Raw genomic sequence first — 19074 nt, forward strand, 5'->3', positions numbered from 1 at the left:
TCCAACAATGAGATGGATATTTCTTCAAGGTGGAGAGATATGAAGCAGCATATGAAATATAAGATGGGAAATATAAGAAGATTAGTATTATTGAAGCTTAGTAGGTAAAGCCAAGTGGTGAGAAATGAGCCTAGAAGGGTAATCAGGGACCAGATTATCTGGGTGCCTTGTAATCTAAGGTAAAGAATTTAGTCTTTGTACTGTATGCAATGAGAAACCATTATAGTGATCTCAGTGAGGAAGTGAAGGATCTCCATTTTAGGTCACACTGTGGCAGCATGGAGGATGGATATAAGGGACAAACCAGAATTCAAAGTGAACAGCTGGAAGGTTTTCAAGAAATGAAAAAGAACTTGGACCAGGGCAGGGGTAGTAAACACAGAGAAGTAATAAATTGTTGAGAAAGTGAATTAAATATTTAAGATCTGGTATTGAGGAAACGTAGAGCACATAGAGAGTTGAAGACTCAAGATTAAAAAAAGACAAAGTGACTCCTAGGGGCCTAGTTAGAGTGAAATAATCCAACCATATAAAATATCTTTATTAAGTATTTATCAGGCTCTGTCCTAAGAGTTGGGTTTAGGTTGCTAAATGAAAGGTGCATGATCTTTTCCCTTGTGGAGCCTAGAATCTAGGGAAGGATATGGAAATTTTAACAAACACCACAATAAGTAAATACATATAAAATATTCTAAGGGCTATGAATTTGAAGAACAATAAGATGTCAGCAGAAATAAGAATTAAATTTGAGTCTCTAAGAAAGCCTTATGGGAGGAAATGGCATTTCAGCAGAAATATATAATTATGAGTACAGTCCAAGAACAGGGAAAGAGCATTCCTGCGGTGGGACTAAGGTAAGCAGGGCAGAGAAGGGCCTGAATTCTCCACAGGTGGCTGGAAAGCCAGCCTGGCTCTGTGTGGGTGGCAGAATGGCCCCAAGTGAGGCCCACGGGTGGGAGAGAGGCTATGTCCATGAAGTATTAGGGTGCATGTGAAAACAGTTACATTTTATTTTAAAGGTCATAAGAAGCTGTTAATTGGTTTTCAGCAGGAAGGTGACAAGATTAAAGCTGAAGAGATCTGAAGAATGGAAAACGATGAGTTTAAGTTTAGATTAACATGTTATTTGGGATTATATATTCCATCACAAAGTTGCGCTTAAGACATATTAGGCTCACAAGAGAGTTTTGTGCTGGTGAAAATGATTTTGAGTTATCAGTATATGAGGTATGATAAAAAACAAATACAGTGAAGAGCCAGGGTTGTAGACCAGTGATGCCATGCCTGCTGGGCAAGTACAAGGTCCTGAGTTCAATCCCCAGTACTGCAAACAAACAAACAAAAATACAGTAAAGGTTTAAATTTTAAAAAATGTATTATCTTAAAAGACACATTGCCACTAATCCCTCTCAGAACACTCCCCCTCACTTTGAACACATTTATCACTTTTTCTTGCTACTTTCTGAGGCAGATCTGGAAATTCTCTTTTGTGTCTTTAGTTGCACTGCTATGGCTGCCTTGATGTCCGGCATCAGTGCAAAACATTAACCTTTCATGGTCAGTTTGACTTTGAGGAAGAGCCAGAAGTCACACAGTGCCAGACCCAGTGAGCAAGTGGGATGAGGACACACAGTAATGTTTTTATGAGCCTGCATTCACTGTATTTATTTTTATCACACCTTGTAAAGACACTCACAAAAGAAGACTTTCAGAACTGTTTCAGAAAGTGGCAAGAACACGATAAGTATTTTGAAGTAGGGGAGAGTGTTTTGAGGCAGATTAATGGCAATGTGACTTTTATGGTAATAAATTTTTTTTTTTTGGTACCAGGGATTGAACTCGGAACCTTGCACTTGCGAGGCAGGCACCAGAACCACTGAGCTAAATCCCCAGCCCTTATAAATTTTTGAATTTAATCATTTACCATATATTTTGATCACACCTGGTATATTAATTGAAACCATATATTTTGATCACGTCTGGTATATTAATTGAAACCAGCAAGCTTGGGAAGAGCCATCTTTTCAAGTGATATTTCAGGAGACACATCAGTGTTTCAAATACAGACAGATGAAGAGGAAATTATAGAGATGGAGGACTCACATTGCTCAAAGAGAACTAGCTATATCATGGAAACCAAGCAAGTGGACTATTTCAGAAAAGGATGACTAACAGTGTCAGCAACAGAGAACAGTTTCAGTGGAATGGTAGGAACAAAAGCCAATTTTCAGTGGGCTGAGGTGGAAAGGTGTAACAAACAGCACTTGAGAGACTCTTTAGATACAGGCTTTGTGTGAGCAAAAGGTTGATTTTTTTCTATCTGGGTGCAGACAGGCTGAAATCAAGAACGACATCAGCAGTTGGCCAGAGAAGTAGCAAAATTTTTATAAGGTTTAGGGAAGTGGTGCTGGGGTAGAATGCTTGTGGTCAGGTTTCTCAGGACAGTCAGTACAGGTGTGTAGATAACATTGGTCTTCGCAGCACTGGGAAGATTACACATCCTGTCCTAAATTTTCTTAATGGGCATCTGTTCTGTTTACTGGGGACTGCATGGCCCTTTAGTGGTTTCCTGTTGTTTACTGAGGGTGGCATGTTTGCTGAGAGGGTCTCACTCCAGCCAGGCATGACAAAGATGAGGAGAGAATTTGGTAATGATGGGTATAGACCACTTTTTGAAGAAATTTGGATGGAACAGGAGGAGACAGTTTAGATAAAAACTACAGGGAATGTAGGATCTTGGAAACATTTTTTGTTGTTAATTAAAAAAAATTCAGGCATATTCACAATGATGGAAAAGAAGAATTGACCGAAGGCATGGAAGGGTGGGTGCTGGTGCACATCTTCACAGGTAATGGGAAGGAAAGGAGTCACAAGCACGGGCGGAAATCCTGGTCATAAACAGAAGCATTGAGCTTTACTCCCTAAAAATTGGAGCCAGGCCCTAAGAATGAATACAAGAAATACACAGTTCCATAGATGAGAAAACAGAGAATTCATTCAGTTAGCAAAGATTTATTTAGCTCCTATTATCTATTAGTTGGGGGAGGTTACTTTGAAATGACTTAAATTAAGTTCATCTTTGGGAGTTAGAAGAGTAAGAAAGTTGTCATCATTTAGCATTGATATTGAGAGGAAAGGAAAAGAGGGTAAAGGATAGGGACGTGAACATTTTTTTCCCCCCATTAACTTTATTGGTACATTTTAGGTATATACAGTACAGATACATTCACCATTGGGATCTTGTACCTTTACATGAGTCTCTTGGTTCTTATTTTTTTTCCCCTTCCCTTGCCCTCCCTTCACCCCCTCCACCCTTCCCTATTTGCAAAGACCTTGTTTCCATGTTTTTCCTCTTCTCATGTTTTTTCCTATCCCTTTTTTCCCTTCCCCTACCCCTCCCAATTCCCCTGCTCTTTTAGACCGTTTCTTCCTGTTACACAATATCAGTCATACATTTTTAAAATTACAATATTAAGATCTAGGAGACATTGCCACAGATTTTACAGAATTTAAAAGGATATAGAAAGCATATTTCAAAAATCTTTTTTGAAATAAATTTGACAACTTCTAAGAAGTACCTTGGAAGACAAATTAATGAAGCTAACTCTGGAGGAAATATAAAATTTGAATAGAACCTATTAAAGAAAGTAAATTCCTAGTTTGAAAACCTACCTATATGACAACAGCAGGCTCATATACATTTTAACTGATAAATTATATCAAACAAAGCAGAAAAAAGAAGGAACACTTCTCCCCTCATTTTAGGAACTCAACATTGTGCTAATCCTAAAACTGGATAAAGATAATAGAAGAAAAAAGTATGAACATAGATAGAAATTTGTTTAACAAAACAAACTATTAGAAGTCAGATCTGCCAGGATGTAGAAAGTGGTTTTGTTATAGGGATGGCAGTGTTGATTCAGCATTGGAAGATCCACCCCCAAAAGTCATCATTTGAACAGAGGAAAGGAAAAAGCCATATGATCCTGTCAGTAGTTGGAGAAAAAGTATTGGACTAAATTCCACAGCTGTTCATGGTAAAAGCTATCAGAAGACTAGAAGTAGAACAGAACTTTCTCAACAGATTAAAGACATGTACTCCATACTTCCAGCAAAAACGCCTTGTATGAATGGAGAGGATACAATGCTTTCTCCTTAAGGTGGGGAATAAGGGCAGATATGCTTACTCTTCATCTGTCCATTAAACTTTGAAACATAGGCCCAAACCAAAATAGTCTGACAATAAAATGACACAATTAGGATAGGATTGGCAAGGTAGAAGCAAAATCTTTATATGTAGATGAAATGATCATCTACAGAGAAAACACTAAGAAATCTCTAGGAGCCCCTAGAACTTGTATTTGAATTTATCAGGATTAGAAAACACAAGGTATATATAAAAATTCAGGTCTATGTATACTTGCTATAAATGAAGAATTGGCTATTGAAATTTAAAAGTTATGTAGGAGTACAAAGGACCTAGAAAAGTTAAAAACAAAAACAAAAACAGAAACAGTGTTGGAAGATGTTTAGTACCTAATTTTAAGACTTCTTCTAAAGCTATAGAAATCAAGGCAGTGTTGGTGTAAGGAAAGACAGATAGATCATTTGAATAAAACAGAGAATCTAGAAATAGAACCACATATATATGGTCCACTGAGTTTTGAAAGACTATTTAACATTAGCATTTTATAGAATATAAACTCAATTCAAGAGCCGAGGAAGAGGTAGTGTTTGCAGCAAATGGCACTAGAACACCTGGTATCTGTATATAAAAAATTAACCTCAACCCTTTTTTTCCATACATGAAAATAACTTGGAGGGATCTATGAACCTAAATAAGAAAGCCTAAAAGTATAAAACTTTAAGAAGAAATTGTAAGGGAAAATATTTATGAATTCAGGGTAGGCAAGAACTACCCAGGATACAAAAACCATGATGTATAAAAGAAAAAAATTGATAAATGAGATTCCATCAAAATTTAGAACTTTAAATGACATCATTAAAATGAAAAGTAGTCCTTAAATAGACCATACTTACAATGCATATAACCTATGAGCAGAATATATAAAGAATTCTTAGAGCTCATTAATAGACAACCCAATTAAAATGTAGACATAAGAAGATGATAAATAACCAGTATAGCACAAGGAATGGTGTGCAACTCTAGAATCAGAAAAATACTATTCAGTACAATAATAAGATTGAATTATACACTCATTAGGGAGATGAAGTCAAAAGTTTTAAAAGCCTTGTCATGACTTTTTCTTTTTGTTGGATTCTCCCCCTTTTCGTTTAATTTGTCACACCCAATGGATTCATTCTGCTGGGTTTCCTGGGGTTGTGATCCTCATTGTCTTTTCCTAGGGTATTGTCTAAAATTTTTTGGAGTGCCAGTTTGGTATTCATGAAGTTCCTGAGGTGCTCTTTATCATGAAAGTATCTTATTTCTCCATCAATTTTGAAAGATAGTTTTGCAGGGTACATCAATCTGGGTTGGAGGCTGTTTTCCTTTAGGGTTTGAAATACATCACTCCAAGCTCTTCTTGCCTTGAGGGTTTGCATTGAGAAGTCTGCTGTGATTCTGATGGGCTTTCCTTTGCATGTGATTTGTTTCTTTTCTCTCACTGCTTGTAGAATTTTGTTCTTCTGTTGGGTTGGGTTTCTGGAATCCTAACTATTATATGCCTATGTGTAGATTTTTTTTGATTAAGGCTAGCTGGAGTCCTATATGCCTCACTTATCTGTATGTCAAGTTCTTCTCCCCTCCTTGGGAAGTTTTCTGCCATGACTTCTGTGAACAGTTTTTTTATGTCATCTGCACTCTCTCCTGTTTCTTCATTGACTCCAATCAGTCTTATGTTATTCTTCTTTGCATCATCTAGCAGCTGCTGGATTGATTTCTCATGTTCCCTTACAATTTTAAAGCAATTTTTCTTTTCCTCCTCACTAATTGCACTCTTATCTTCTATATGTGAAATTCTATCCTCACATTGGTTCATTCTGCTGCGCAGACTTTCAATTGAGTTTTTAATCTCTTGGAAATCTGTTTATATCTGTTTTATGGATTCCATTTGTTTCCTGTGTTAGGATTCCATCATATTCCTCAGATCCTCTATTTTTTTATCTGTGTCCTCTCTAGATTTATTAATTATGTCTTGCACCATGAGCAAAATCTTTGCTGTTATCTGAGTAATTATTTCTGATTTCATTTTTCCCAGATCCTCTTTTGTTGCCAGTTCAGAGAGTCCAGATGGTTGAGTATCAGAGTGTTCCATCTTGTTTCCCTTTGGGGTTGCTGTAGGTGATCCAGAAGTATGTTTTTGAGGCTTGTTTATGTGTCTTCTCATTTCCACGGGGGGGGGGGGTTGCTTCTGGCTCCCACGCGGCTCACCTTCTCTGCCCTAGGAGCTTGGGATGGCAGCGGGGGAGCTTCCTTCTGGGTGCTGGGACCAGCTGAGCTTCACTGCCCCAGGAATGTGAACATTTCAGAGACAGTTCTCAGCTGGGCTCAGCTGAGGTTGAAATCTATTAATTTGTAGTGGCACTAATCTGCATTCCTGTGTGATTTTCCTTAGTAGCTCTCAGTCATTCATGTATAAACTTGAGCAGGTAGATTTTAGTTCTATAAAAAGAGTTCTATCAGAGAGGTCCTAACAGCTCTTGGATTGGCTACTTGCAAACCTCTCACCAAAAATATAATCGCCAATTGTGGGGGATATTTGTGAAATTGCAGGGCTTTCCTCAAACAATTGTTAATTAGGTTCTAAGGAAAGATCTGCCAATGACTGAAGCTATGAACTCTAAACTGCAACTTCTAGGGGGTATACTCTATTGGGAAGGGCCTCATTTTAAAAGGGACATTTGAACCAAGTGTAAATTTAGCAGTTCAAGTGAAATTTGGCAGTATTTTATTGAGTAAAATAATTGTTACCCTACTTGTTTGAAATCATAGTGTAAGATTTAAATTAAGATATATACTTTTTCTTGATTTATCACGGGAAAATAATTGCTTATTGTAGTGACTAAGCTAGTAGTGACTAAACTTTATGTTTAAAAGATTGTCTTTTCCTAGTCTCATTATTTTTCTAAATTCCTTATAATTTCCATATGTTAAGAAATACATGTATTTTCCTCAAATATGTTGTGGCTTCCCAAAAGTTTTTCTAAAAACATGATGGAATTCTTTTATTATTATCTTTCTATTCCCAATGAGATCTTTCTAGTTTCATGGGATTCAGCATGACATAAGCAAGGTACTTTCAGAGGCAAAGCTCTGTGCCTTGGATGCCGTAAGCTGGCAAGTCCCTGGCCCACTCTTCTGTTTCTGCCTGAAAAATCAGATGGATTTTCAAAAACACTATAAAAATCATTAAGAAAATCTTGCATTATTTTAAAAAGGTTTTTTAGTTATTTCTGCAGATTTTTTCCCTTATCCTAAATTTCTAAAACAAAACAAAGCATCTAATTTTTTTGAAATTGTATCATAGTTAATTGTTTCAAGATAGGCCAATTTGAGAGTTAATAAGGAAAAAAAATCAACCTGATTATTGCACAAATTCACCAAGGCCTAAATTTTTGTTCCTAATATTTTGTTTTGACCTGCTTGAAGCATTCAGTATGAGGCAACGTGGCAGGAAGGAAGTTCATGGTTTTTTTTTTTTTTTGGTTTTATTTTTTTATTTATTTTACTTTATTTTTTTTTATTTTTTGTATTAAATTCTTTTATTGGTACATTGTAGGTACACAACACAATTACATTTCTCATTGGGAATTGTACCTTTACATAATGCATCTTGGTTCTTATTTTTTCCCCATTCCTAGCCCTCCCTTCACATCCTCCACCCTTCCCTATTTACAAAGACTTTATTTCCATTTCTCATCATTTTTCCTTTCCCTTCTTTCCTTTCCCCTGCCCCTCGCACTACTCCTACCCCTTTGGACCTTTTCTTCCTATTTTACATTTTCGATTATTCATTCTAATCATTGGTACATTTTAGATATACAACATAATGACATTCATCATTGGAAATTTGAACCTTTACATAGTCTCTCTTGGTTCTTATTTTTCACCCTTGCCCAGCCCTCCCTTCAACCCCTCCAGCCCTCCCTATTTACAAAGATTTTGTTCCTATTTTTCCATTTTCTCATATTAATCCCATTCCCTTCTATCCTTTCCCCTAGCCCTTCCACTTCCTTCCCCTTTGCCCCTTCTCTTCCTATTTCACATTACCTATTATACATTTAGTCCTTATTTACACTTTCAGTTTCTCACACCAGAGAAACTATTTGGTATTTACACATGTGTCCTATTTATTTCACTTAAGAGTATTGCCTCAATGTGCATCCAGTTAGCTATAAATGTCTCTAATTTCTCATTTTTTATGGCTGAGTAGTACTCCATTTTATTAAAAAACCACATTTTCTTTATCCAGTCTCTAGTTGATGGGCATTTGGGCTGTTTCCAAGTTTTAGCTATTACAAACTGTGCTGCTATGAACATGGTGCACATATATCACTGTGGTATGATTCTTTTAATTCTTTGGGGAAAATCCCCAGCAGTGGAATAGCAGAGTCAAGGAAGTTCATTTTGAAGCAGGAAAGACTGGCCTGTCATTCTATTACAGATTTGCAGTGTATAATCAAACTGCCATGTAATGTGTGGAGTTTTATAAACATGAAAAGTTCTTTGATTTGTCTTTTAAAACCTCTTTCACAATAAATATAATGAATCATATCAAGAATCCCATAGAATTTTTTTCTTTTCTCAAACCTTCTGAGTAGAAAAGACAAGAAAAAGAGAGAAAGGGGGAAGAGAGGAAAGAAAGGATTGAGTGAGAGACATCAGTGCCCCTTAAGTGAATAAAGAGGAATAGCTATAACAATTTTTTAGACACAAGCCCTAAGGTTATAAAGACACAACTGTCAAAGAGGTAAAAAAGGACATCCTTATCTTTTCCCCAGTCGATTGCAGGAGAAAAATTACATAGAAAATTTCTACTTTTAACTAACAGAATCAAATTTTGCTTTACTTGTCTGGTTCAATTTGCCGTAATTGGCAGGAAGTTTCTTTGGGAAAGGGAAGCTATTTAGAACAAAGACTCTAGCAACCTACTTGGGAGGCTATATCCAGAGCCAGTTCTGAAATGGCTAATATTTATTTTCCCATATTATTATTGATTAATGGAGAGACTAAATTTCTCTGTCTCTATATACCTGAAGAAAAAGATAGCTATATTTAATTTCATACTAACAAATTACTTGACATCTTTAGCTTTTATTTTCTTAAAGTTTTACAAAAATAATAGCAAATTTGCAGCCATAAGGTGAAACATCATTTTAAATTGCCATGAATATGTAGTAGGCTACTACTATATGACATTTAATTGCTGTGGTGGTCATCACTGTTAATACATGTAATTATTAATGCTAGCCTGTGCATCCAAGCTATCAGCAGGATTCTAGTTTAAGCAGCTATTGGTCAATAATGTGCTAATAAACACATTCTTCTTAATATGTGATAGATTTGGTGCTGGTGGGATATGGAGTGCCTGACTAAACAGGCTATCTAGATGATGTACTCCCTAAGATTATAATAGATGAGATAAATTCCAACTCTAGGCCTGATACAGCATCTTAGTTCCTCAATGCTGCCAACAGACCCATTGAGCTTCACAGTGAACAGGATACATCATCCATGGTGAAAGTCTGGTGCCAGGCTAGTTTGCCAGTACTGAAGTGATAAGGGAAAGCAGATGATTCTAAAATCTGCCTGAGGCTAGAATATAAATATCATGATTTTGAACTGAAACATAGAGCAAATGGTATCAGTTTTTTTTTCTCCAGAGGTGACAAGAAATTGGGGATGAACACTAGCCATTTCAAAGTTTCAGATCTTAGACATACTAGGTCTTTGATCCATTTTGAATTGAATTTTTTATAGTATAAGAGATAGGAATCTAGTTTCAATCTTCTGGATGTGGATATCCAGTTTTACCAGCATCATTTGTTAAGGAAGTTATCTTTTTTCCAAGGCATGTTTCTACCCCTTTGTCAAGAATCAGATGGCTGTAGTTGTGTGGGCTTGTTTCTGTGTCCTATATTCTGTTCTATTGATCTATGTATCTATTCTTGTAGAGATTTTTCATCTCCTTGTTAGTTTCATTTCTACGTATTTTTGTCCTTTTTTTAAAGCTATTGTGAATGGAATTGTTTTCTTGATTTCTTCCCTAGATAGTTCATTATTCATGTTTAGAAAAGCTATTGATTATTTAATATGGATTTTATATCCTGAAAAAATAACACTTTTTGTACTGTTGCCTGTTTCCCTAAGTCTTTAATTCTTCCTTTATCCCAGTGATTAAAAAAAGGGCCGGGATTTAGCTCAGTGGTTTCACCATCTGCTTTGCAAGCATAAGGCCCCAAGTTCGATCCCAGGTACCAAATAAATAAACAAATAAATAAATAGTGTATATATATATATATATATATATATATAAAATCTGTTTTACAATTAATTTTTTTCTTTGTATTTAAGGTTATTTTCCTTGTCCCATCTTGAGGAACTGGATGTTTCCTACAATGAAATCACTTCTATTCCAAATGACATCCAGAAACTCAGGTATTCTGGAAGTAGTAAATACACAGAAAGTCATATACCCCGTGATGGTATTTGGTAATGATTGTGACAGAGAATACTGAGTCTTTCATGTACTTAGTTGCCTGCCATAAAATGTGTAATGTGTAAAGTATGAAATATATCAAAAATGTAGTTTGAATGATGGGTGTACAGTATTTTCAAGCTATATTTTCAATAATTGTTTGAAGGACGATACTATGACAACTAAATAAAATGACAAACTACTTTTGTTCATTTTTCTGTGTGGGTCCCTATGGCACCTCCATTTCATGAACTTTTTAATAAAAACATATATATACAAAATATTCATAATATACATTGTAATTTTAATGCTAAAAATTGCATTAAGAAAATTAATTTTTTAAAAAGTCTGAAGTTCATCTGTGTTCTTCTGGGTTAATACCATACTATGTTGATTATAATTTTAGAGTAATTTTAATAACTAATAGTGAGGTTATTTTTCAGTAATAATCTCTTGACTATTCTCTTAAGATCTTGATCTTTAAGATCATTTTATATAATTTCCAGCCCCTCCTTCAATACATATAAACACAAACTTGGCATTTTAGTTGAAGTTGTCTTGCATTTACACAAAAGTTTTGAAGAATTTTATGTTTGATAATAATAAAATTTTTAATTCTAAAGCTTAATATGTATTTTTAATTTTTCAGATTTTATTTTATGTTCTTCATAAGAATATTATGACTTACTTCACATCTTAATAAACTTTTCTGCATATTTTATAATTTTATTGCTACTACAAACAAGTTTTATTTCCATTTTCAGCTGAATATTTCCAGTATAAAATAGAGAAAAACATTAGACTTTTTTTGTGGTACTGGGAATTGAAACCAAGGCCTTCACATTCAGTCACACCCTTAGGCCTTTAAAACATTTTTTTAAATTTTTGAGACAGGGATCTGATAACTCACTAAGTTGTCCAGGTTGGGCTCAAACTGTGATGCTCCTGCCTCAGTCTTCATTGTACTCGGATTGCAAGTATGTGCCACCTCATCTCGTAGCCGTGTCCTTCTTTATATTAATTTAAAATCAAACCATGTTACCAAATTCTCTTATTAGTTCATTGAGTTTTTTGGTTGATCTGATTGATTTCTGTTGATTTCCTCTAGAGACACAAGCGTACTTTCAGCAAAATGAGATAATTTTTTCTCTGATTTTCTAATATTTACACCAATTACTTAATTTCTCATATGACAGTGTTTGTATTTTAATAGGAGAATTCATCATATTTATATTTGTTATGACTGATCATTTGATTTTTGCCTTCCATTTTACTTTGTATTGTACTATTTATTTACTTTCCCTTTTTCCTGTCTCTTTTCTTCCTCCTCATTTCCTCCCATGTTATTTTTGGAGCTTTATTGTACTTTCCTAAATTCAGAATCAAACATAATTCTCTTTAATATTTTATACAAGACCCCCATAATTGTCTGCTTCCCCATACTTTCATCAATACTTAAGACTTAAGATACTTTTATTTTCCTGCTTTCCCTTCAAACTCACCTACACCTTATTTAACCCTAGATTTTATTGAGATGATTTAGAAACTTATGCTCCAGATTCTCACCAGTTTTTCCTTTGCATTCTGTCTCTTTATTAAAGAATACTTAGCACTTAACTCTCAAAATCATTTTCAAGCAGTTTCCATTTATATTTCAATGTATGTGTTTCAAGATCCATTGCTTACTGCTTTTTTTCTTTCCTTTTTCATCTCACCTTGAACCTGGAGAGATGCCGCTTTTGATTCCATGGTTGCTTGGAGTTTTCCTTAAGTCTTTTCCTCAGGTAGAGTACATGGGTAATTTTTTCTTTGAATCATTCAGCATAACAGATAAATGATGACTGGGATAGCTGGACAGTCTCACCTCGAAGCCGTCTCCCATGCAGTCTCCATCAGCCCATCCAGTATGGCAGGCAAGTAATTTGATGCCAGTTTTATTTTTTTCTTTGTGAGTGACTCTTATTTTCATCTGAAAAGATTTAAAATTCTCTCATGATCTTTGTTCAATCTTCAGGAACTTTATTAGATCACATTTAAGAGTATCTTTTTCTTTTTTTTAAGCATCTCTTTTTTGGAATTTAGTGAACTCTTCATCTGCCTTCTCAAACTTTTTTTTAAGTTAAGAAAATATGTTTAATTATTACCTCTGTTTCATTTTCTCTTCTTAAATGCCTATCATTCTATATGTTAGATTTCCTGGATCTGTAATCCATGGAACCTGTATTTTTCTTCATGATTTTCCTATAATTTTGTCCGTTTTTTTCCGTTAAACTTTTTAGTTTCTTTTTATTAGCATATGTTTGTGAAACCTAATAATTTTATTCATCTTCAGGAATTGGTATATATGCATAGCACCTCTAGTCACTTTTGTTTTCCTTTCCCCTCCCTGCCCTCCTATCCCTACATTTCCTTTCTATCTCCACCAAGTCCTTGCTCAGTTTTGAGTTATTTCTTCTACCTCCTTCTCATTTGTATTCCCATGAAGGCCCTGTTCTTCTGTTCCTCTGCTTAATTTTGTACTTTCGCAGGTCATGCATTTTTTACTTAGGAAAGTGTTGGACCTCGTCCCCGAAATAGATTAACGACAAACTCCCAAAGCACAACACAGTCCTGGGATCTTACTGGAGAACTTTATTTTCCGGCCGGGACCCGTGTACACTCCAACCAAGTCGGAGGACAAAGGCCCCAACTGAAATGAGGACTGCATATTTAAAGGGAAAAACCACAGAAAAACTCCCTCGGATTGTTGCAGAAGCTGGTTACAGAAGCCAGGATAAGCACAGTTAGTTCCCCCCATTCCCCTGGGTAACGGTTTGTTGCAGATCACCTGAAACACAGTTTCTGTTTATTTTACCTTGTGGTTACATGCCTCGGTTAGGGGTGGGGTTTTCTCCCAGGAGACAGAGTGCAGTTGGAAGTCACACTTTTGCAAAATGGAGGAGAATGTTCTCAACATGGTGCTGGTATTGCTAAGTTGCTAAGTTGGGTCTCACAGAAAGTTTTGAGTATATGTGTAGGCTCACATCTGCACTGTATTTAAATCTGATCAAGTGTTTCTCCTACCCCCACCCAACTTCTCACCTGACTCTCACAGAGCTATGCTTGCTTTGGGACCACAGTTCTATGTGTTGAGTTTTCCTCTCCTTGTCACTATTCCTTCTGTGTGGGCCAGTGACAGTCACAGAACACCACTCAGAGCACCAAAAGTACCAGTCAGTAGTACACAGGAGGAAGTTTCTCTGTCCCCCTACAGCGCTTAAGCTGCAAAGGCTGTCTAAACATAGCACTCTTCCAGTTTCGAGGATTAGTTAGCCTGGCTAGCTCCATCAAACTCACTGAAGGGAAGGAAGCACCCAAACTGCTACATCCTCCCAGATAAACCAACTCAGGCAGGGGCAGCTTCCCCATGGATGTTCCAGGAAATTTCATTAGCATTTCCCTAATGGGCCCTCAATCACGGTCACTCTGATTCTCTACAGGAAACTTGTCCTGGTTACCTCAAGCTGCTGTAACATCCTATCATGGGCAAGTACCTAATAAGTAACAGGAATTCATTTCTCACGATTCTGGAGGCTGGGAAGTCAAAGACTGAGTCGCAGGCAGATTGGTGTCTGGTGAAGACTCTCTTGTGATGAAGGAAGTGGAGATTCTCGCTAAAAGCCTCTTTTATAAGGATACTAATTCTGTTTATGAGGGCTCTACCCTGACCTAATCACCTCCTGAAAACTCACCTCCGAATGCCGTAACTTTCAAGATAGGAATTTTGGGTGGAATAAACATTCAGACCACAGCAGGCCTCTCTGCTATTGATTCCTAGCCTTAAATTTGATGCAGAGGAAAAAATGGCCATGCCAGTTCTCTCCTTCAAGACCACAACTGAGCCTGGTGTCTTGCTCAAGTTTACCAGACAACGAGAAGCACAGCAGGCAAACTGTGATTGAAGAATTTGGATAGCCATCTTCTCAGCCTCCTTGTTTTACATACCCACTTTGACCATATTTTAATATTTTCAGCAAGATTTAGAATTGAAGAACTTAACTTGGGTGAATATGAGATGTGAGATTAAGACTGTCCATGAGAATCCAGAGGCCACCTGCTGCTCACTATCTAATGCCCTCATAGTAACCTGTTCACCTCTCCTGCATTTGAAAAGTTGCACCAGATTTGGATTTGAGTTTTATATGTCCCTAGTGAACAGATACTATTTTCTTTGCTTTCAACACTAATTAAAAAGAAGATAATTGATTATAATGTTCTCTGAACATTATTTAGAGAAATAAAATCAGTCCTGTTGTTCTCTTTGAATAAAGAAACAAGGGCCATTAGACGTAATTGACCAAGTGAAAGTAGTAGGACTCTGATATTGAAAAGTCAAAGTGTAACATAGCACATGATATATTTTGATAGCATAAATTTTACTCTTTTCATTAGACTTGAATAAAAATATGTTGATGTTCAAATTTTCTAAGATTTTTTGTATATCATTTATGATACTTATGTAATATTTATTAGTCTTCATAGGTTTGTGGATATTTCTTTTTTCATGGAGATGGTATGTTACAAAGACCCCAAACACTATTTTTTTTAATTTTACTATGCCATTCGCACAAATGCATTTACATGCATCATAGTAATTGGTTCAGTTGATTTGAGTAAATACTCTTGATTCTGAGAAAATATTAAGTATATGTATGTTTTATTGCTATTAAGTTTGATGCCAGTTTTCAAAAACATTGGGCCAGAGTTGTAGTTCAGTATTATAAATTGCATGTGACTGCATTTTACAATAGTTTTCTCCATTTATAGATCACTTGAAAAACTGAATATTGATGGAAATTATTTATTTTACTTGCCATCTGGAATTTTGAAGTTTAACCTAACAAAGATCTCCTTTGAGAATACTTTCACTCATCATAGATTTTGGACAGAGAATTCTTTGATTAGTCCCCCACGACTTATGCATATTAGCTCTTTGTTCATTGTTAGAAATGACCTATTTACATCTTATGGTGTGAGCCCAGTGAAAATCCAAAGGTTACTAAAAAGCTAAGTACATTCTAAAGTGTTTTTAGCCAAAGTACACCTTTTTTTCCTTTCCTTTCTTTGACTCTTTTTTTTTTTTTCTTTGCAGTATTGAGGATTGAATCCAGGGCCTCACACATGTTTGGCAAATGCTGTAGGGCAGAGCTATATCCCCAGCCCTTTTAATTTTATTTTGAAAAAGAGTCTTACTAAGTCACCCAGGCTGGCCTTGAACTTGTAATGCTCCTGTCTCAGCCTCCCAAGTAGCTGAGATTATGTAGGCATGTGCCACAGCATTCAACTGAAAGGACACCTCTGAAATTTTAATTTTCTTTATTATAGGGCCAGATGACAGTTTTAGTAACACACCTGCATACCATACTACACCCAAATCCACATATACATGATTCCTCAAATATCCTCTTCTAGCTTTTCAAGTATAATAATGTTGTTTGAATTCAGTCCATTTCCTAATATTCAATACCGGAGTCCTGCTACTTTTATTACTTACCTCCAAAGTGAAGGGTGGGTTGCTGAGCTGTAGTGAAAGTATGAGCTGTGATCAAAATATACAGTGAATGTTTACATTTTAAAAAATTGATTATTATAAAAAGATACCTTGCCATTAATTCCCCTCAAAATACCCCCACTTGCTACAAGCACACTTATGCCATTGTTATTGTTACTTTCTGAACAAGTCTGGAAGTCTTCTTTCATGTCTTTATAAAGTATGATAAAAAATATAGTGAATGCTGCTGCTGGGTGCCATCCAGTGAGAAGGCGGGCTTGTAAAAAAGCATTGCTATGTGTCCTCATCCTCCTTATTCACCAGATCTGCACCATGAAACTCCTGGTTCTTTCGTAAAATCAAAATGACAATGAAAGGTAAATGCTTTGCCTCAATTCAGGACATCAAGGCAGCCACAACAGAACAACTAAAGACTCAAAAGAGGACTTCCAGCACTGCTTCCAAAAGTGGCAAGAACAATGGGATAAGTGTGGTTCAAGCAAGGGGGAGTATTTTGAGGATACTTAATATCATTGTGTCTTTTACTGTGTTACATTTTTTTTAAATGTAAACATTCACTGTATTTATTATATCTCATATTTATATGGCTTTTGCATAAATATTTTCTATGAACTACTAAGTACATAGAAATTATTTCTTTAAAAGAAATTGTCTAGTCCCAGGGATATGTTTTACTCCATTCTAACTTGATAGAGACTAGGAATAGAGCAGCCATATACGGAGTAACTTCTTTTTTCCAAATATCAGTGATGAGTTTTGAAGTCATTGCCTGCATTCAGCACTAGGGCTCCTAAACTTCACACACTCATAGTCCACTCAAGCTTCTCTCGTGTTTCCTTCATAATGGTATGAACCATTTTTACTTAAATATCCATCATCAGTACTAGGACTACTGACTTTAACATATATGCCTAAGTAAAATGGTTTTCCAAGAATATATAAATTACCAACATTGACTCAATAATAGGCAGATGCCATTGTGTGGATGTTGAGTGTCCCTGGGTCCTCTGTGTTGAAGCCTTGTTCCCTGGGGTGATGCTACCGGGTGGTGGTGGAGTCTTTAGGAAGTGAGCCTCATGAGAGGAGCACAGGTCACTGGGAGTTGTCCCTGAAGGGGATCGTGGGACACAGCCCCTTCTTCTTTCTGTTTTGCTTCCAGCCCGTGAGGGGATTTTATTCTGGCCACTTGCTACTACCATAATGTGCTGCCTCACCACAGGCCCCAAACAATGTTGCCAATCAAAAATGGACTGGAGGGCCTCGGATTTAGCTCAGTGGTTTCGACACCTGCTTCGCAAGCGCAAGGACCCGAGTTTGATCCCCGGTACCAAAAGAAAAAAAAAAAAAGGACCAGAATCTCCTAAACTGTGAGCCAAAACAAAACTTTTTTCTTTATAAGTTGATTATCATGTGCTTTGTTATACTGATAGAAAGGTGACTAGCACAGCAGACATCTCGAACAAACTAGCAGCCACTGGAGAAACTGAAATTGGTGATTAGAAATCTAACAATAGAGGGCCAGGGATTTAGGTCAGTGGTTCTGGCACCTGCCTCACAAGTGGAAGGTTCCAAGTTCAATCCCTGGTACAAAAAAAAAAAAATCTACCAATGGAGAGAGAACCAGACCCAGAAATTTTTGATATTTATGTATGGAGATGTCCATGCTCATGGAATTTGATTGCACATGAGAAAGTAAAACAATAACAATAATCTCTAAAGGCAAAATTTGTTTCTACAGAACTAAAACCTGGTGACTGGTAAGCATATATGGGCCAATCAGAGTTCACCACAAGGCAGGGAACTTGAACCTGAATTTATTGAGTTAAATGCAGAAACAAAAAAAAGGGCTAAGTGGTCCTAGAGTAACCTCTCTCCCAAGGACAAGCACTATAAACACTATACTAAGGGCATAGTCTTTTTCATACTCTTTTTGTTTGAGAAAACTAGACTAGTGATATAAATATATATGACAAAATATATGTATGATATATATTATCACTGTCATATTTTATACAACTTTGAGTCTTGCAGGACATCAATCACAGTGTTTTGATTTAGCAGAAATCTATCAAGTATTGACTTGATGTTTCCTCCAGTTCAGCACATCCAGGTGTGAATGGTGTCATGGTCCCAAGTTTGGTGGAGGTTTTGGTATCATCCAATCCTGCAATATTTTTGGAGCATTACAACTTCCTATTATGTTTCATGTCTGTTCTTCCTATTATAGAGAATTAAAAGAAAGCAGTTTTATTTTTGATGATTTTCTTGGCAAACACATAGCTTTAAATATGGACTGGGTGAAAGAAAGAAAGCCCAGTGATGTATCATTCCTTCTGTAGCTGCTAATGAAGTTTATGTGTTAGTAATTCACGCCTTTGAAAGCACAGTTTCTGAATGGAAGACACCAGTATCTTTGTATATGGTTCTCTGTGTAATCATAGCTCCTCATAAAAGCTTATGATTGTTGTGAAATTGCTGCAGAATAATAACTCTGGAAGGATTAGTCATATGCCTTTGGATTTCAATAAAGATCCAGAAAATTTCTTTTGGATCCTATTTGCTATAGAAAGAAAGCTGTTCAGATCCTCTGAAAAAAGGTTGCATCTTAGATCTGGTCTTTTCATGCATCCCTATTATATGATGAGATAACATTTCAAAGTCATCCCTGAGTTTTGTGCTGAATATGGCTTCAAAGTCATACACCTAAATACTCAGTATTTGTGATTTCCATGGAAATCTATGTAGTGGCAAATACCTCAGTTGTGCTTTATGTTTGGGAATAAAATATTATTCCAGTTTGTAGTTGTTTGAATTCATTTCCCAGGCTCCTAAAGAAAATGGGTACAATCACTAACAGTTACC

At 36.1% G+C, this 19074-nt stretch overlaps 1 protein-coding gene across 1 annotated transcript in view; it reads left to right on the plus strand.

The window, feature by feature from the left end:
• Lrrc63 (leucine rich repeat containing 63) overlaps nt 1–18551 on the plus strand; it is a 34408-nt gene extending 15857 nt beyond the window's left edge. Inside the window, 3 exon segments of the mRNA XM_087197386.1 lie at nt 10538–10621; nt 15468–15711; nt 18309–18551. Coding sequence (XP_087053512.1) covers nt 10538–10621; nt 15468–15711; nt 18309–18551 — 571 coding nt within the window.
• The last annotated feature ends 523 nt before the right edge of the window (nt 18552–19074 follow it).

Source organism: Heterocephalus glaber, unplaced genomic scaffold (genome assembly GCF_053883595.1).
Source record: "Heterocephalus glaber isolate CG9 unplaced genomic scaffold, H.glaber_assembly_v1.0 deba00001666, whole genome shotgun sequence".
NCBI lineage: Eukaryota > Metazoa > Chordata > Mammalia > Rodentia > Bathyergidae > Heterocephalus > Heterocephalus glaber.